Source organism: Miscanthus floridulus, chromosome 10 (assembly GCF_019320115.1).
Source record: "Miscanthus floridulus cultivar M001 chromosome 10, ASM1932011v1, whole genome shotgun sequence".
Lineage (NCBI taxonomy): Eukaryota > Viridiplantae > Streptophyta > Magnoliopsida > Poales > Poaceae > Miscanthus > Miscanthus floridulus.
The window spans coordinates 140,998,462-141,018,642 of record NC_089589.1 but is presented as its reverse complement, the minus strand read 5'-3'; the positions used below and the strand labels follow the sequence as shown (position 1 = coordinate 141,018,642).

The 20,181-nt window shown below is 41.4% G+C and overlaps 3 protein-coding genes across 3 annotated transcripts; 1 reads left to right on the top strand and 2 right to left on the bottom strand.

The window, feature by feature from the left end:
• Window positions 1–1,254: 1,254 nt before the first annotated feature.
• Window positions 1,255–2,559, bottom strand: LOC136489847 (dolabradiene monooxygenase-like). The gene is made up of 3 exons (XM_066486375.1): window positions 2,493–2,559; window positions 2,001–2,404; window positions 1,255–1,860 (listed from the first exon to the last, which is right to left on the bottom strand). The coding sequence occupies exons 1-3, from the start codon at window positions 2,557–2,559 to the stop codon at window positions 1,255–1,257; spliced, it is 1,077 nt and encodes a 358-aa protein (XP_066342472.1).
• A 5,972-nt stretch (window positions 2,560–8,531) lies between these two features.
• On the top strand, window positions 8,532–10,128 carry LOC136489846 (uncharacterized). Its single transcript, XM_066486374.1, has 2 exons — window positions 8,532–10,013; window positions 10,093–10,128. Exons 1-2 carry the CDS (start codon window positions 8,592–8,594, stop codon window positions 10,126–10,128), a joined length of 1,458 nt encoding a protein of 485 aa, XP_066342471.1. The 5' UTR covers window positions 8,532–8,591.
• Window positions 10,129–13,580: 3,452 nt separating this feature from the next.
• LOC136489844 (cysteine-rich receptor-like protein kinase 15) lies at window positions 13,581–14,827 on the bottom strand. The gene is made up of 4 exons (XM_066486373.1): window positions 14,794–14,827; window positions 14,476–14,692; window positions 13,821–13,968; window positions 13,581–13,724 (listed from the first exon to the last, which is right to left on the bottom strand). The coding sequence occupies exons 1-4, from the start codon at window positions 14,825–14,827 to the stop codon at window positions 13,581–13,583; spliced, it is 543 nt and encodes a 180-aa protein (XP_066342470.1).
• Between the last annotated feature and the right edge of the window lie 5,354 nt (window positions 14,828–20,181).

Genomic DNA, 20,181 nt, shown 5'->3' with positions numbered 1-20,181 from the left:
GACCCACGCGGGTCACGAGTGTAACGGACGGGGCGGGGAAGATCGGACGCATCGGATTCTTGGTTTGCATATCCTTATCTTTAACAGGACTTAGTGATACACAATATTTGAAAAGACAAAAGACAACATGGGCATGTAGGCACACGAAGGACAAAGCCATCGGCTGGCTAATCACTCAAGTCCTTTGGGGGCTACTATCGGTGATATGGACCTAGGGTACCTCACTGCCCATGTGGGAGCTCGCTACAACTAGGGTAGCCCGAGGATGGCGAAGATGAGGCCCAACTGAGACAGGGTACATCATCGTACTTGGTGGACAAGCAACCTGATGTATAGAGCTTGGTGACTGGAGCGCATGAGGAATCACCGATTGTGTACATATAGATTTCCTTGTAACAAACTAGAAAACCTTCATGTAAGCCGATCGGGACTCAGATTGTAACCCTACCTTCCAAACTATGTAAGGCCGGGTAGGGAGCCCCCAATCGGTATCTCAACACAAGTTCATATATACCAACTCTAGACAACTAGATATCAGTGCTCCTGTAAACACGGAGCATATGAGATAAGAGATCTTCTCAACTAGACGTAGGGTACCCTGTAACTGAACTTGTATAAATGTCTTATGTGCTACCCACCTAATTCCCTATACGTGATATGCTGATCTGCATTGCCGGAGCCGTTCCCTCGTACACTAGGAAAATGCTAGCAACCCATGTGAGGAACTTGAGTGGACAAGTTATACAAGAAGAAATCCAACCAAGTGAGCTATGTTTGTGTACGAGTACACCGTAATTCGAGTTCCTTCACTTTTGTTGTATATATAACCCTTACAAGAAAATATATGAGTAGAAAATCGAAGAGTGTTTATAATAACAAACATGGTCAAACCGAATGGATTTTTTTTCCGTGACCATGCCTAAACATGTTTTTCATTAAGAAGAGAAAGATACAACAAAAGGTCCCACTAGGCCTAGACTTACCATTTACAAGACTAGTCTCACAATTCAGGAATCAAGGACGGTCACCCACAAAGTTCATATCCCCTTGTATTGCAAGCCTTGACTGGATTGACTTCCTGTGTTGTGAAATATAAGGGATTTTTTGGTATACAAGAATTCTAGCTCCCTTGTATATTTTATTTCAGAATAGAGACGATAGAGATAGTACATAGACGACGCACCAAATTTATATCCCAATATCATTAACAAAGCCCGTAATACTGTTTCATGCAGCGTATATATTCCGTTGGCGTTAATTAGATATGCGGGTGACAGGGTGCAAAAGCAGGCCTGTCTTTTTCTTCCCAACCAGTCCTGCAGCCTCCCAAACGTCGACATCCTTAGGCTCCACTCCGCTCGGTAGTTTCCAATCGAAGTGGTACAGAAGGCTCGCCAGTGCAAGCTCGATGTTGGCCAATCCAAGGTTTACTCCTGGACACATTCGGCGGCCAGACCCGAATGGGAGAAACTCATAGTCTGTCCCTTTGTAGTCTCGGTTGGTGTTCTCGAACCGCTCAGCATCTTCCCAGTACTTGGCGTCCCTGCAAATGGCCCAAACGTGGACGAACACCCATGTGCCCTTAGGAATGTCGTATCCCATGACCTGGCATGTCTCACGGCATCTGCGTTGGATGATCGGCAACGGGCAGTGCAGCCTGAGAGCTTCCTTCACCACACACTTGAGGTAGCTAAGGTTTGCCCTGGCGAGATCGTCCTCGGTGATGGTGGTGGTTTTCCCCTTGAAGGCCTCCCGGACCTCGGCCTGTGCTCTGGCCATGGTAGCCGGGTACCGGATTAGCTCTGTCATGCACCAGGTCAGCGTGGTCGACGAGGTGTCGCTGCCCGCGCCAAACAATTCCTAGCAGTAGAACAAATGAACGCAGCAATCGATCATACATATGTGCACCAGCGGCACCAGATGATAATCAAGAGAATAAGACGGCGGAGGAGAAGAAATTAAGGCCCAGTGATGAGAAATTGGGAACGCGTACGACTTACAAGCATGAGCCCCATGACGATGTCATCGGTGAGCTCGATGGGCAAGCTGGCCTCTTTCTGCAGACTGAGCAGGACAGATATCAAGCTCTCGTTTAAAGCCTTGTCACCCCGGTCCATGGCTTCCTTCATCTCGCGGATGATCTGCCCAACGATACGCGTCATCCGGTTGCGGCACGCCATCGCTCTGCGTGGCGCCGTGCTAAGATTCTGCAACAGCCTAGATGACGGGAAGATGTTAGCTACGCTTAGTTCCGAGATCATCCCGATCGCAGTGCCCAAGGCATCCAGGTACTCGTCCTGATACTTGCACCGGCTGCCGATGGACTCCCTGACGAAGGTGTCGTTGACAAAGCTAGAGATCATCTTGGACAGGTCGACCACGGTGCCGGCAGCGGCGGAAGTGGCTTATGAGGTGGTGCATGCTGCCTATCAACGGCAGCGTCCATGGCCCTGGGGGCAGCTTAAGCTTTTTTGGCTTAGTGACGAGCAAACACTTGATGAGCTTGGAGAGGATGACGGACACCACCACCACGCCCACGGCCACGAGCACCTTCTCCATGGTGGCTATACCTACTTTAATTGCGTCTGCTCGATCTTTCTGTTTATGCCCGTTGGACATGATGGTGGCGACCGTGGCTAAATTTATATATAGACTAGGAGTGGTAATAGCGTAAAGGACGAATTGCAACTTCATTTTGAATTTTTATATGTTGTGCTGGCGGCTAAGACTCTGGATGAAACCAGATCGGTACAGATGGATACCAGTGATCCTCCATTATTTCCAATATTTCATATTATATCCTATATTCTTTTCGGACCATAGAACCAGATCGGCTCATTCCAATATTGATATCTATCTCATATACATATCAGAAATCTGATTTTAATTATTCGGATTAAGATACGGTCGAATGTTAAATGTTTGGATTTAGATACGAATTATCCGGAGAGTGGCTGTCATGGCAGATCTCGGAAGATGCATGATTCCAATTAAAAGGAAAGTTGCTGGCACGATGGATGGAGTACATATATTAGTGTCCGCTGAGGAAAACAATAACGCAATTTAAGAACAAACGACAACCTTCTAGACGGTGGAGGATGGCTATACTACCAGGCAACCTTTTTTGACAAATCGCAAGCTTTATTGATTGAGATTAGTTACACCATTTGATAACACATCAATGATAAAACTGGGGGGATCATCGTCTTGCACCATAAAACTTACGAAATATATTATCCTCCTATTATTCTACTATTGTTCCTTTCTACTATCCTTCTGTTGCAAAGAAATCTTCTCTAACAAATTAGGACGTACTGCTATGCCAATCATTTTTCTATTGCCGAGGAGTATTATCTTATAATTTTATTATTTTGAAGTTATAATTTTAGCATTTCCATTGACTACCTATGTTCTTTGATCCATGCTTTGCTCAAAGGTTTTTTTGATCTAAGGAACAAATATATTTTTTATTGCAGACAGGACATATAACTTATTCCAAAATGAGAAATAACTACGAGGCACGAAGGCTGTATGACAGAATTTTCAATTCTAAACTTAATTAATCTTGAATGAGGAAACTGTTGTGGAGTTTTTCTAGCTAGTTTTTTTTTCTGTGGATTATAAGTATTGCGTGCTTTTTCTAATGTGCATGATGCTAATTTATATTTTGTCATACTGCCCTCGCGCCTCATAATTTATTTTGTAATCTTTTGCCTAGAATATGCCCTTATTGGGAGGCATCCCATAAAAAAAAGGGTAGAACAATTCTTGATAAAAAAGTATGTTAGTTTCAGTCACTGGAGAAATATATATATAGTCACGTGCCATAAATAATCATGCTAAAAATCAACCGTTAATTTGACGTGGTTAATAGTAGAACTGTGGATTTTAAAAAGAAACACGGTGCTATTTGTTTTTGCAATCTTTGTAAGACATGTGTATTTTTCTTCGCGTCTCGTGAGGGCTGTGATGGAATATTTTATTGCGTGTTTCTTAATTTTCTTCTTATTTTCTCCTCTTATTTTGTTTGAATTACTCATTTTTTTATTTATACGTATCTTAACCAGTAGGGTCTTCCCTGACGGTTTCGTCCGTCACAGAAAAAAAATTGCTGGGGTAGTGTCTTCTAAAAAAAGATCCTTGAAATAGACATATATAATTATATACTCTCTTTGTTCCAAATTAAATTAGCTTCTAGAATTGTCATAAGTTTAGCCAAAGTTATAGAAAAGTGCATCAATATTTAAGACACTAATTTAGTATTACTATATACATCATGAAATATATTTTTACTATATACTTATTCGGTGTCATTTTCTGAAATTGATTTATTTTGGGATGGAGGGGACTATACTGAAACGAACGTGCATGCACGTGTAACCAGCATCTCTGAGCGTCGTTGAAATTCTCGATTATTAGTTTATTTATCAATTAGTTTGTCCTGCCGCAGATAACATATTATTAAAGTTAGCATATGCAGCTCGTGGCTGATCACTCCAGATTGATCAGTAATGGTCGATCGATGCCACCTAGCACAAACAAGCCTAGTAGTATTATCTTATTATACACTCTCTAAAACTTTTTTAAAATATATAAACTCTCTCGTCGTGGAGTTTTTTTTTTCCGAAGACTCCTCGTGGAGTTATAATAATATACTTGCAATCTAGGCGATAGTATTTTTTATTTAATTCACAAATAAATAAAGAAGATACAATTGAAGACCACCCACCTTGAGGCGGGACTTCTGCATTGCTTGACTTCTTAAGTTTATTATGTCAGGATGATGCCTTTATCGGTTTGTTCAAGACTATCGACTTCACATCATCGTCAACTATTTGTCCGACATCATCTTCGGATCGACAATTCTGCTACATCTATGTTGATCTGCAATATAAGAGTGAAGTGAAACAGCTTGTGACATTCGTGTACCTCAAAAAAAAAACCGCATGTTCATGTAAATAATTTTTTATATCTGTGTTCCAAATTTGTATGATGAAATTGAAATGTTTATCATGAACCTAGTCGATCACAAGCAGCAGTGGAGGGTCAGCCAGCAAGGTTAATTTCACAAAACCCACCTAATCCTACGGTTTAGGATTCCTAACATCAATCATTGCCTTACACAGTGATAAAAAATCAGCTGTGTCTACATGGAGGTGGGATACTAACAGAGAGAAGTACGATATAGTAGGCAACTTACCTGTTGCGTTGAGGAAGATGAGCCAGCAAAGTTCGCCGCCGTCGTTGTAGGTGCGGAGGTCAGCGGCGCCGTCAGGCAGCGTAGGCGCGCTGGGTTGTGCCGACGGAGTCACCCCTTGCATTAAGATTGGAAACGATCGATGTCGCCGAACCGTCGATTCCACAAACGTGATGGCCGCCTCGTTCAAGCAAGAACTACGCCATTAGTGCATGGAGACATTGACAGAGAAAGAGAGAGATTGACGTGCATGCCCTCGTGCAAAGCAATAATAAATCAAGCAAAGCATGCAAATCAATCAATTATCAATCACGCTATGCAGGGAAGGAACGAAATCACGATATGCAACGTGGATCGCAGGCCAGACTGAGCGCGCGCAGTCTGGCGGCGCCTGCGCATCTGCGCAGTCCTGAGACTGTGGGCGCGGTGTGCAGGGAAGGCCGGACGCGGCGGCGGAGTCCAGCGACCAGCGGTGACGGCGGCGCAGTTCGGCGGCGCGTTACGGAGTACCGTGGGAGGAAGTCCTTGCAGTTCCCTGAGGCGCAGGGCGGAGCGGAGCGGGGATCCTTTTCATTACACGTGGCGGCACAGCCCGACGTAGGCCGGAGGAAGACGAAGGGATTCACGACACGAGCCGGTCCGCGGGAGCTGGCCCGGTAGCGCGTGAGAGGGTGCAGGGCGTCGCAAGATCGGACTGGCTGAGGAAAGAAATATTATACTTTTTGGTCGAAAGGGGCAGGCGGGGGATTCGATCCCCGTGTGCGCGGCGGCGGCCGGCGAGGTGGGGTGGGAGCAACGTTGGAGAAGGTCGAGGGATGATAGAAAGAACCACGGCCCTTGGATTGAGTTGAAGCCTATAAAGGAGGATTACATGGCTTTGATTTTAATGTTGTTGTATTCTTGGTTACAAAATTATGTGGTACACAAAGGCTGAACTATCGCAGCGGAGGGGACAATTTGGAGGTATACCTAACTTTATTTTGACTGTTCCTTTATATTGGAGGAAGAGTCCGCCTTATATAAAGGTTCACATGCTTCAGTACGATTGATGATGATTGCACCATATGAATCATAGGTTATTCTAGATAGTAATAAGAAATATCACGCTCTTTGTCCCCATTATTAGGAACCTGTTCGCTTTAACTACTCCAGCGGTACTTTTTAGCGAATGAATAGTATTTTCCTCTCACAACAAATCAGGATAAACCAAATTTCAGTGAAACGAACAGGGAGTTGTCATCCATGGGGCCGAATCAAGCATCACACATCTATATATTAACTAACTAACTAACTAATCTCTATCTCTATTCTATACACCTAAAAAATATATATTGTTATCGTTGGACGTCTTGCCCCGTCGCTCCGCTCGCCCGTGCGCGCGTGCCCACGCGTCTGCACCCCTGCTCGCTCACATGCGGTTGCAGCGGGCCGAACGGACAGGCCTCCTGCCCGCATGTTACATGAGTCCATTCCTGGTTCATGTACGAGTCCGTTCCTGGTTCGTGTGGCGCAAAAGAAACGCATGGCTAGAGGAAGACCTGAAATTAATTCAAAATAGTTTAGGATTCCCTATACAAAAGTGTTTATTATTACTTACCACCTAAAAAGCGAGAGGAGGTTTCGTGCACTTCGTGTGCGCGACCGCCCCCAGGGCCCACATGCATATTCGTGTGCGCGTTCCACTACCGGAGACACATTTTCTCCCGTCGGCCCAGCCCACTCCCCTCGGCTGCACGTCTCCCGTCAGAGGCACAAAACCATCCCCCACGTGACCTGTATACCGTCCGGGAAGGTTTCTCCTGCCGTCACGGGTGCTCGTCGCCAGCCCATACAGATGATTTTCGCGGGCTACCGCAGCTGTTGGCCCACAGAACAGAGAGAGGAGCAGATCGAGCGCGCGGGATTCTGACAAAAAATTCCGATGCGCACGTCCAGTCCGCGCCAACAGCCCCGCGTGACCGGCTCCATCCCCAATCTATTTTCCTCGGGTTCCTTTCCGCCAGCCTGCTCGCGCCGCATCCAGCCTGCCGCATCGAGCGACGCCGCCTGCCTCTCCCCACCCAGCGCCCAGCATCGCCGCCGCCGCCGCCGGCAGCCCGCCACCGCCCGCCCGCCGTCGGCCGTCCTCAGCCACCAGAACAGTCGCTGCTTCTCCTATTCCCTAGCCCCGGCGCCTAGAAACCCTAGCGCCGCCGGCCGCCGGCCGTCGGCCACCCGCCGCCATGCTGTCAGCCACCGGACTCGTCGCCCCCGCCCCTATACCCTAGCCCCGACGCCGTTCCCCACGACGTCCAGAAGCCAGGTACGAGGTACCACCAATTCTGTTGTTGCTTGTATGTGTTCGATGGAATTTTCCTTTTTTTTACTAAAGCAAATTCGTTCTTGCTTGTATGTGTACGGTGGAAAAGGTGGCTGCCTTCAATCTCACAGATCTGGTATAAGTTGCATCAACAATCCAAGTTCATCCCCTTGCTCTGTGATTCCAGGTACTCACGATAGTTCTGTTATCACCCCAACTGCTTGTGGAGATTTCTTCCTTTTCTTTTTAGGCCTGAAGCAAATTGTGCTGTGCATGTACAGAAGTGGGAGAGGTGAATCATGGCCTGAGAGACATTTTCTTAAGCACCTATTGACGACCTGGAATTTCTGCTAGTGATTGTCCAGTGAAGATCTAGTTGGTTAGTTCATCCTCTCAGATTTTTATCGATTCATGCTATACAGTATTTCTTCTTTGGTTTTGTCGGACATACATAAGTTGTAAATTTGTAACAGGTAAGTTGACTCGAGGCTATTGCTGTTGCCATTTCGCTTCTGGCTACACTGGGAGTTACCATTTAGTGGTAAGCGTTTCTTTCAATGAACCTTAATCTCAATAGTACTATAACTTATCTGAATTTTTTGGCATTGTTAAAACATTTGGAGTGTAGTTTTCGTTTCAGTATACTATCCTATGTTCATGTCTGCTACTTTCTTACTGGCACGGTAATAGAATTGTATTGTCATTTAATCTGATTGATTCCGTCCTTTGTATTGTGGTTGTGATATGACTTGTGACCGGATTTTGCTCTATTTATTATATCTCTGGTTTGCTTGAAATGGTTGGTTAGTTCTTCGCTCCTTAATTCCATTGTCATTCTCTATAGCCATCTCTTAAAATGGGTTAAATCATGTTGTTGATTCTGCACTGTATTAGTATTTAAAAAACTGACTTTTTTTGTACATTTCTTGTTTAGCAATGACTGATATTTTCATTCGATGTTTAACAGGTGTCTGACTGCTGATCTCATTGGTTGTTCTTGTTGCCATTCCACAACTGCTTCCAGAATTGTATGCACAGAATTTGATTTGCAGCTGGTTAGTAGTTCTAAACTTCTCATAAGTTTGCAGATAAGATATGGCAGATCGTGGCTGGATGTATAGTGGTTGGAAGCGTGGTAGGCCAACGAATGAATGGGTTGAGAAAACAAATGAGTTTTTGGATCGTGCCTACTCAATCCCTGAATTAGTTGAGTCTGATACAATTAAGTGCCCTTGTGCCATGTGTCGGAATTATTTCAGGCATAAAAGGCCTAAGATAGAGTTGCATTTGTGCCACAATGGGTACAAAGAAAATTACCAAACTTGGACATCACATGGAGAGAGGCGGGAAAACCATGAACATGTGATTGGTTTAGAGGTACAGCCTGAGGGATTTGGTGAGACGGATCGAATGGATGATATGCTTGTTGACTTAGCTGGTGGGCACCCACCATTAGATGAGGAAACACCAACTGGTTTTGCTGAAGCTTTCTATAGAATGGCTGTTAGTGCAGATGAGCGAGTACATGACCAAACCTTGCACTCTAGGCTCTCTACTGTTGCTCGTCTATTGGCCATTAAATCACAGTACAATCTGTCAGTAGCATGTTATGATAATTATGTGGGCCTTGTGCATGAACTCCTTCCCCCTAATTCTAAGATCCCCCAAGATTTCTATCGTTCCAAAAAACTGCTAGAGGGCCTTGGCATGCAATACCATAAAATTGATGTTTGTGAAAAAAATTGTATGCTATACTACAAAGATAACAAGAATAAGGATACGTGTGACATATGTGGTACCTCCCGCTATAAGGATGGATCAAACAAGGTTCCACGTAAAGTGTTGCGCTACCTGCCTATTACAGATAGGTTACAAAGATTATATGCACATGAGGGCACAGCAAAACTAATGCGTTCACACAAAGAAGATCATGTCGCAAGGTCTACAAAAATGTTGCATCCATGCCATGGCAAGGCATGGAAGCAATTTGATGATGATTTCCCAGATTTTGCAGAAGATGCTAGGAACGTAAGACTTGGGTTTGCAACTGATGGATTCACACCATATAAATTGAATGCAGCTTCTTACTCTTGTTGGCCAGTTTTTTGGGTTCCCTATAATCTTCCTCCTGGTGTTTGCATGAAGCCTGAGTACATATTCCTTGCTATGGTCATCCCTGGACCAGAACATCCTGGAAACAAACTAAGTGTATTGCTACAACCTATGATAGATGAATTGCTAAATTTATGGGCTGGGGTAAAAACATATGATGCTTCGGTGAAGCGACACTTTACTATGAGAGCATCATACTTATGGTCAATACATGATTTTCCAGCATATGGCATGTTTGCTGGATGGAGCACCCATGGGATTTTTGCATGTCCACAATGCATGTGTGAGGGCAATGCATATCGATTAAAGAAAGGCCTTAAGGCTACATGGTTTGACTGCCATAGGCGGTTTCTTCCTATAGATCATCCCTTTCGAAACAAAGCAAATGCGTTTCGCAAGGGCAAGGTAGTACATGAAGGACCCCCTAGGAGTTTAACCGGAGTGGAGGTTAAGGATCAGCTATACAGACTGGTCGATGATACAGACAAATATGGAAAACAACACAACTGGAAATATATAAGTGGCCTTTGGCAGCTTCCTTACTTTACTAAATTACTGCTTCGTAACAAATGCTTTCTGCTGCATGAGATCTGGTGTTAAAAATTGTGATGCCAATGGGAATGCTGGGCCAATTCCTCAGCAGACAAAGAAACTTGTTGTATGTAGCAGAATTTCTATATACTTATGTGCTTTTCCATTCTTAATTCCTGGCTAACTACTTGTGTTGTTTTTAGGATGCCTACAATGAGGCATTACAAGAAAAATACCCAGATAACTGGCAAGAGCAACCCTTTGATGGTCATATTGCATACAAGATTGGTGGTGGCTTGGCCCATGGTCGTCTTGCAATAGGAGATGGTGCTGTGAAGAAGGCTATGATAATTGATGTTGCTAAGGCAAGTGGGACAAGGCCAACAACCTCAAGGGCTTTTCAGAATCTGTTTGCAAGATATGAGCATTCAGTTGCAACCGTTGGTCAGTTAACTCAACAAAACATGGCCTTGGCTCAACAAAATGCTGCATTGACTCGAGATGTGAAGCGTAATGCTCGTCTACTTGAGGTACAATTCTATTCTGGTACACTATCTCTGCAATGGAATTGAAGGTCAGATTGCAATACTAATAATTCTTCACTTGCAGCTCATTGTTAGCAAAGTACAGATAGAGATACCACCTCAACTACTGCAGGAAGAAGAAAATGAGATGGTGAGATTAAATCTTAAGTGTTGATGCATATTAAGTTATCACATTGTCTACTAGCAGCCATGCACGTAATATCTGAACTACTGCTACTCAAGTCTGATCATTACACTTATCACTCACTTGGGGGTTGGGGCTGATGGACATTGCACTAACTTGGGGGCTGGGGCTGATATTGATCAATATGAAGAATAATTATTATCTTACTGAAATTGATGTATTGCTTGGCCATTCCAAATAACATGAACCAGCAGCCGCAACATTTAGCATCTTTCATCTTTTCATAGTGCCTGATGTTGGTCCACATATAGATATGTTCCTTTCAAAGTTAATCATTTCCACAATTTATCTGGTCTACATATTCTCATGAACGGTCCAATTTTTTCATTTTGAATGTAGGGAGGGGCTATAGATGGATCCTCTCATGCGTCAGCCAACCTGGACAATAGCGATGGCCATTGATTTGTGTGATGGCAGGAAGTATTTTTTTGGAGCCGTAGTCTTTTGTTCATCAGACTACAGGTTTTGGCAACAACCAGCAAGTTAGAAGGGCAACAAAAGTGGATTTTGTTGCTATTCAAAGCATGGGTGCTAGTTGTGAAGTAGCAGCTGCATAATGCCTACTCAGAGCATGCAGGCTTGCGAAGAAACAGCAGCACATTGCCACCAAAGCTGCATTTTTTGGTTGAGAGAGCAACTAGCTACTAGCAGATTGCCTTCTCAAGGGTCAAGGCAACAACCAGCATGCTGTTTGAAGGACATGTTGTGCAACAGAGGTATGTTGGTTGTGAGATAGCAGCTACCTACTAGCAGATTGCCTCCTCAAGGGTCATGGCATGTCATCTTAAAGTAATAGATGCTAGATGCCTATTTTGGTTGGGAGCTATATATCGCCTTCATAGGTTCCTGTTATGAAACTGCCATTTGAACATGTGGCTGATCCTGTACTTCAAATTATGCTAGCTGTACCTAACTAGATGGCCAAGTAGGAGGCAGTAAGTGCAATGCAGCTTTGGATTGAGTGTTCGTGTGAATACTTGAATGATATTGGAAGACCATGGAATGTAATGTAAATGAATGGTTCAATGACTTTGTAATATTGCTGCAATTAGTTGCTGTTGAAAGTATTTTTAATGGCTCTAATAAGCTGTATTTTGGGAAAAATGAATTCCTGTCAAAGCTATACCGTCAGGAGTAGACAAAACCTTTCCTGACGGTAGGTAACCGAGAGGAAGGGAAAAAGGTTTCCCTGACGGTTTGATGGGTGACAGAGAAAGTTTGAGAAATTCCTGACGGTTAGACAACCGTCACGGAAAGTTTAAACCTTCCCTGACGGTTTAGTACCCGACAGGAAACATTTCCTGACGGTATGCCCATGAACCGTCGCGAGAGACCTTCCCTGACGGGCCCAGCCGTCAGGAAACATCCCTGACGGGTTTCCGTCAGGGAAACTTCACCTTCCCTGACAGTCAATCCCTGACGGCCAATTCCTGACGGTTGCCGTCACGGAAAACAATCCCCGACGGTTTACACTATTTTTCCTGACGGTTCTGGCCGTCACGGAAAAAGTTGGCTGGGGTAGTGTTCGCTCCGGAGGCAGGCCACGGTGCAAACCAAGAGTCCAAGACCTAGCTGAGGCCGTTGCATGCCCACATACAAAACGCCGATGCAGAGTCCTATCTGGAGCCGAGACCCAACTGAGGCCACGAATACGAATCCGGATCGGTCTCCAAAATAAAAAAACCGCTTTGCCTATAAAAAAAGAGTCGCTTCACGCCAGAAAGGCCAAAAGGAAATAACAACGTCGATCACAGTGCACAGCTCAGCACCTTACCTCTCCGAGTGCCAACGACACTCACAGTCGCCTTAGGCCAAAAGGAAACAACAACGTCGATCACAGTGCACAGCTCGGCATCTTACCTCCCCGAGTGCCAACGACGCCCACAAACCACCGCCCACACATCGTCAATCAGTGCAGGAAGTCATCTCTCAGGTAATTCTCATCTCTATTTATATTTTTAGGTGTAGAACATTAAACGTTGTTCGAACACCAACAAAAAATTTAAAAAATCCAGATCCAAAATTTATAGTTTTTTATTTTATTATTATCAGTTTTGATGACTCTCTCCTTCTATTTTTATAGTCACAATCCCGACTAATGGACGGAAGAAACCAAATTAACAAAGGTAAATACTCGCAGGTGTCTATATATGTATTTGAAATATAGCAGAAATATTTTGTTGACTACGTCCTTCTATCTTCTTAATTAATTCCGTGCAATGCACGGGCAATTATCTAGTGTAATAAATAAATTGTGGCATAAACCTTGTCTAGCTTCAATACTAGTATAGTACACAGAAATACGTGGCGGGCGGATTTTTGTTTCCATGCTATGTAGCACAGGAGAGCAGATCAGGTACAATTTAACGCTGTCTCGTTGTCCCGTACGTGTCATGGGCTTTTCAGTAATTGGGCCAGAATATTCGGGGTGCTCGCACCTTATCAGAGGCCCACCTAGATTCCATCCCTGGACAATTGATTGCAGGAGCAGCGCGGAGCTTTCGTGCCTCACGGTTTGACGCGGCAACCACCTCGGCCGCCGAGGCGGTGGTTCACTGAATGCGCCTTTACACAGTCGGTTTGAGATCATGCCAAGTCGTCGCAATTTTTTTACTGCGTACGTACCCATCTGTTCCATCTTTTTTTCCCATGTTCAGCACATCCTCCGCTACTGCTTCTTGTTCAATAGAGAATAAAGTACACTGTAGGTCCTTAAACTTGTGATAGATTCTCACTTGAGGGCGAAAGCGTTGCCTGCGGGGAGGACGAGGCGAGGAGCAGGGAGGACTCGTTCAACAACGACGGATCAAACAACTCCCTCAATTGTTGATTGCTCTTATCCCGTGCCTCCCTAGCCTGATGAAGAACCATTAATTATTGGCTTACCAGGGAATAGCAAGCAATTGATGTTGTCATTGTTTTCATGAAGCATGCACGTTACTCCATACAGACCCATTCAATTGAAGCAGCGCCACTAGCAGGTGAGTCACCTTTGCACATACCACTAATAATGGTTCCAAGGAGGATGACGCCAAAAGCATACACGTCAACCTTCCACGAGATTTCCCCATGGAGAACATATTCCGGTGCCATATAACCCCTGAAATTGTAAAAAAGACAAAAAATTCAGAACATCCGAATCGTACGGTGAATTTGGTTTGTGGAGCCACCCTATGCTTCCTACGAAAATGGTGAACTTCTCCTAGTGTTTTTAAGCAGTAGTAAAACACTACCACTAGTCGTACCACATGAAAATCTCACTAGGAGGCATTTAGTAGGAAAAAATTATACTAAATTTTAAATGTAAAACACTAGGAGAAGCCAACCTATTAGGAGAAGTCTAAAATTCTGGTTGTGCTCGATGAGGTGAGACATCATGAGTTCATTCCATGAATTTTGTTTGAATCAACACATTCCTCACGCATATACTAATTATTAGCTAGTGAGGAATGATGTCATGACTCATTCTATTCTACAAACCAAATAACAAAAGTGAGGAGTGAGAAAAAATAGACCACTTTATTCCTCAAACTAAACACACCCTAAAAGCCATTGTGGTTCTCTCGCATTCTAATGCAAATAATATATATGGAATAGGGCGTCTTACATTGTGCCCATTAGGTCCGTAGTGATCTCGAGGGTAGTCGAAACAGCAAAAGTTCTAGATATTCCAAAATCTGTAATCTTGGCATTCATGTCAGAATCTAGGAGGATGTTGGATGGTTTCAGATCCATATGGACAATGCCTTGCCTATGTAGGTAATATACGCCCTGGGCTATCCCATCAATTAGCTGCAAGCGGGAAGACCAATCAGCCCGCGACCCTGCAAAAAACATGCCATGGAGAAATCAACTGTTAATTAACTAGAGCAGGAGGGGAAAAAACAAGAGCATTTTAGACATATGAACACTATTTGACAGATACCGCAGTTATTTCTCTCCAAATCTCCATTTGGCATGTACTCCTGGACCAAGCAAAAATGTTTTCTGTCGGCATGGATTATTTTAACTCCCATCTCTTCTACCGTCCCTTGGACTTCTTGTACATATCCCAGACATTTTTACTATATTTCTGTGCTCAACTTTAGAAATAATACGAAGTTCCCGTGCCATCACCGTGTCCGACCACAGTCCATCAGAATTTTGAAATACCTTAATGGCGAGTACTTGTCCGTCTTGTAATGTACCCTGAAAAAACACCAAATTATTAAACAATGGGTAGACTTGACAAACACAAACCACGGTAAGATATGCTTTCTGAGAAAAAAAATGCATAACGTGCTTTGTTTTCTCTCTTATAAATCGTGAGTGTTTGTTGCTTCACTTTGTTGATAATAGTGTTACTGCGGCCAGCTCACACAAACATCAACACAGCACAGGACAAGCAGGCAGTACCTGTGGTTCGTCGGAGAGGGAAATATTTGTTTCTGCAATCCCATGATGTGTGATAGTAATTTCTATTGCCTATGCTCGGACAGAGATCAGCAATGAATCATCACAAATGGACTCGAAGTCCACTAAGTACTGAAATGCTTTTTAGAGGCGGCTGTAGATGCTTTTTAGAGCGGCCTCTAAGCCTATATGTGAAGGGTGCTAGAAATAAATGATTCGTAGGGACAACTAGAAATAGGAGCTGCCCCTAAAATTGTTTTTCAGAAATAATAATTCAGGCCAAAAATATAGCTGAATCCTATCTTACTATTACTAATTAGAAGCCCTAACGGAGGCATTATATTAATTTTCACCGGACACGCTAGGAAAATAAATAAATCCTAAAAATCCTCAGAATAATAAGAAACATTCGGCCTTTGATTTGGTAGAATATAATCATCGTCACCGATATTAACCATTGGATCTGTTGTAATTTCTTAAAAAAATTATCCACCGCTGCCATTATGAAAAATACGGAAAGTAACCCCCTAAATTTGCATATAAATTACCCACCTCTGCCATTACAAAAGATAATTCAAAATAACCCCCTATATTTTTATATAAATTACCCACATGATCTACTATTAGGAAAAATAATTCAAATAACCCCCTAAATTTTAATGTAAATTATCCACCGCTGCCATTATGAAAAATACGTAAAGTAACCCCCTAAATTTGCATATAAATTACCCACCTCTGCCATTACAAAAGATAATTCAAAATAACCCCCTATATTTTTATATAAATTACCCACATAATCTACTATTAGGAAAAATAATTCAAATAACCCCCTAAATTTTAATGTAAATTACCCACCTTAGCCATTATGAAACATAATTTTAAATAACCCACTAACATTGCGTCTACATTACCTAGCTTTGTCATTATGAAAGATAATTGAAAATAATCTTCTTACTTTGTATCTAAATTACCCACATCTACCATTATGAAAGATAATTGAAAGTACCTGCTAATGATTTTATAAATTATCCAGGTTTAACATTATGAAAGATAATGAAAGTAATATGCTAAGTTTGCATTTAACCTATCCATATATGTCATTGTGAAAGGTAATATAAGGTATTACCTTGATATTTGTATGTACCTTAGCCATTATAAAAAATAAACAAAGAATCTAAAAAATTTGGACATAAATACTAATATATGTTAGTACAAAAAATAAATCAATACCATAAAGTACGATATATATCTAAATTAATTACCGACTTCTATAATCATGAAATAAAATAACTATAATGCTATGTTCCACCATATATCAAATAAGCATGTATAATTAGGATAAATATTCATTCTAACAAGTTATGAAACATTGAAAATTATTCATTTAACAAACCATGTAGCAGTAGCGGTTTATATAAATACTCTATGATAATAAATTTTATAAGTTATTATTTTAAATAAGTTTATACATTTGTACTGTAATATTATTTCATATCAATATTATTAATATAATTTTATGTACTCTAGGATATATAAATAATACTGCACACATGTAATCCTGTGATATAACAAATTCAACATGTTTAGTGTCGGGATGCAAGCCGAGTTTCAACTTTTGTGGAAAACAATACTACTAGTATAGAGATTCTTTTTAATAAAAAACATTTTTTGAATAAAACATAAAGAATACTACAATATCTAATTAATGTGTGAAAAATTGTAACAACTTGATTAAAGCTTAGAAGATAAACTATAGATTTAAGACTAGGTTTCAACTAAATACATATCACACTAGAAAAAAATAGTAGAAATTCTAACTAGAGGTCTCTGCTAGAGCTTGTATGTTAATCCTCACAAGACTTACCATTAATTAGGTATAACCTAATCACCATTGATAATAATAATAGCTATTGGATAAATTCTATTTTCTAAATAATTTTCCATTTCTGCTATTTTGTAAAACAATATAAACTAACTATTAATTCAAATTAATATTACCCACATGTGTCGTTAAGAAATATAATCTAAAGTAGACCTAAATTTGCATTTAAGTACCGACATCCTCTAATTATGATCGATAATTTACATAACTCCATTTTTATCTCATTATTAGAAAAAAATAGATACCCTCAAATCTGCATCTAAATTATCAACATCTCCTTTTACAAAAAATTGTTTAGATAATAACGCATATAACATGTATATGTTTCTACATTACCCCACCTCTATCAATATTAATATAGTATGATATAATTAAGTAAATTTATGCATAGTGCCAACATGCATGAGCAATAAAATACATATGTTATATTTCACCATGTAAGAAAAAGTTTCTCAATAACTCATATACTAATGATGCTAACAAATTATAAAACCATATTAATCTTTATTTTGAAAAGTGCAAAAAGGAGAGTTAATGAAATATAGAATAAGCACAAGAGTTTCAACTTAACTTGAGGAGAGAAAAAATCTATAGTAGTCAATAAGAATAAATTTGAAAAATCAAAATTTAGATTCATGATTTGATAAGATACATGATGCAACAAGAGCCACCATGATAAATAGTAACGTTTCAAAGTAATTGCATATTTAAAATATATAGAGGTGCCATGCAAAGAAATAATATGAATATGGACAAAAAACATATAAATTTGTTCTTTTAAAAAATAGTAATAAGTTTATGATAACTAGATATAGACTACAGAGTATCTATTATGTCTACTATGTTAGAAAATAAACAAACTAAAAAACATACAATTTAATATAAGTAATTCTTTATTAGTAAGATCGATGCATTCCCCCATTCCAAATTATATGATGTTTTGAGTTTCTAAATACATAGCTTTTACTATACATGTAGATGTACTGTCTAGATACATTGTAAAAAAAATATATCTAGAAAAGCCAAAATGTCTTATAATTTATAATGAAGGGATTATTAAATAGTACACAATACTTATTTCTCCTAAAATTCTAGCCCGTGCGAGAGCACGGGTTGATGGACTAGTTCTTTCAAAAAGAGGTTTCAGCTACAAAGTAGTAGATATTACTGAGTACTATAAATTTGGTTTTGGTCGTTTCTCCAAGCGAGGTTGTTTAAAAAATTTGAATTCCAATTGTGAGAAATTCAAACACAATTTTCACTAGACAAGTCATTTGAAATGAAAAAAATCATCATCTGCAAAGTTGTATGTCTCTACGAGATCTACAACTTCGGTTTTTGTCGTTTCTTCATTTGAGGTTGTTTGAAAAATTTGAATTTCAAATTGTGAGGACATCATAATTAAATTTTGGGACCTTAGATTATTTCAAATAAAAAGTTCTCAAGATGCAATGTTTTATATCTTTTTCAAACCTATAACTTTGGTTTTGATCTTTTCTCCATTTGAGATGGTTTGGAACACTAAAAAAATCTGAATTTTCAAATGCTAGAACTTAAAATAGATTTTGCGAGATTTAAGAATTTGTAACACCCTAAAGTTTGCATGATTTTGAAATAGTAGAAATGATTTAATTATGTCTTTTGTGAGCATTTGAATTTAGAAAAAAATAATAACTTTGTTAAAAATAAAATCAAATATAGGTCTACAAACATGTATGTGCATTCATGCTGCTGCATATTATTCTTGTATTGTGTGGTTTGAAATCAAACTTCAAATTGATTTGAATTTGCATTTCGAAATTGGTTTGGAAAGTTAGAAAAGAAAAAAAGAAAATCTCTCCCCTTCTCTCTTCGGCCTATTGGGCCAACTGCTCGGCCTCACCCACCCACAGGCCCGCTCGCACTCCCGCTTCTCCCCGCTTCGCCGTGGCCCGCCTCGCTTCTTCCCTTGCGGCCCAGCAAGTAGGCCGGCCCAGCGCAGCCTGGGCCCGCTCGTCAGGCGCATCTTTTTCCTTCGGCTCGTGTCTGAGCCGTACACCATCACTGCCACCGCTGTCGACTCCGCCTTTGCTACGCCACGCCTGGCTTGACCCGCACGCCGAGGCCGCCCATAAATAGCGCCCCTGCATTGCGCCACCTTCACCTGACCAGAAAGCGCCAGCCACTGTCCTCGCTGAGACGTTGAGCCACGCTAGCCCTAGCCACCGCAGTCGAGCTCAATCCGCCAAAGCCACACGGCCCTTCCATCCGCCCCGCGTCTTGGTAAGCTACCTAGCCGAGCTCGTCGTCATCTCCTCTCTCTTCTGGTGTTTTCAGCTTATGAATCCGTGGCCCATAGGCCGTGTTCCATGCGCGCCACCCACCTTCGACCATGGCGCCGCCGCGCTTGGTCCTGTTCTGGCTAGCCGGCCACGCCAGCCCTCTCCCATTCGTCCAATCTAAGATCAAGGGCCAGGATTAGAATATACCCCTTCGCTGGCGTTTTGCAAAAAGGCCATTACAATTATTTAGATCTCAGCCCACCGTCCTTGTATATTTTCTAAAGAGCCCCTCGAGTTTTTGTTTATAGAACTCGCAGTCCAATGTGCAAATCCAGAATACGTTTTCTTCTTTAGAAAGCGTAGTTTCCTTCGGTTTAGATCCAAAATACGTTTTCATCTATTTATAGCTTTGCCACTAATCTTGTTTTAGCCATAAAATCTCTGTTTTAACTCCGATTTGATCCGTTGAAGTTGCGTTAGGTTCGTAATTAAGTAATCTACATGTTCATACTATTGTTAAGTATGTTTTCAACTTTTAAAATTCGAGGTTAGATTTAGCTCTGAATTTTATGATCTTCGCATCTGTGTGATCATAGCGAGATGTAGATTCGTTTTATAAACTTTTCATCTTGATTTTTTTGTTGTTGGTGTACTGTTCTAATCTATAGCTTTTGTTTGCTATGCATGATTGCTTCTGGATGCTTGTATGTTGCTATGATTATCGAGTATAGACGGTGAGCAATTTGTGGGTGACCAAGAGTACTACTTTGATGAGCAG

Excerpts from the sequence above, each read along its gene's own strand:
- LOC136489847 (XM_066486375.1), bottom strand. The coding sequence starts at position 2,559 with ATGGAGAAGGTGCTCGTGGCCGTGGGCGTGGTGGTGGTGTCCGTCATC. Across the intron at positions 2,405-2,492 it reads CCTCTCCAAGCTCATCAAGT|CCACTTCCGCCGCTGCCGGC; the intron begins GTTTGCTCGTCA and ends CCACCTCATAAG. Across the intron at positions 1,861-2,000 it reads TCGTCATGGGGCTCATGCTT|GAATTGTTTGGCGCGGGCAG; the intron begins GTAAGTCGTACG and ends TTCTACTGCTAG.
- LOC136489846 (XM_066486374.1), top strand. The coding sequence starts at position 8,592 with ATGGCAGATCGTGGCTGGATGTATAGTGGTTGGAAGCGTGGTAGGCCA. Across the intron at positions 10,014-10,092 it reads ATGCGTTTCGCAAGGGCAAG|ACAAATATGGAAAACAACAC; the intron begins GTAGTACATGAA and ends TCGATGATACAG.
- LOC136489844 (XM_066486373.1), bottom strand. The coding sequence starts at position 14,827 with ATGCCAAATGGAGATTTGGAGAGAAATAACTGCG. Across the intron at positions 14,693-14,793 it reads TTTGGAGAGAAATAACTGCG|GGTCGCGGGCTGATTGGTCT; the intron begins GTATCTGTCAAA and ends TGTTTTTTGCAG. Across the intron at positions 13,725-13,820 it reads GCGCTGCTTCAATTGAATGG|GCTAGGGAGGCACGGGATAA; the intron begins GTCTGTATGGAG and ends GTTCTTCATCAG.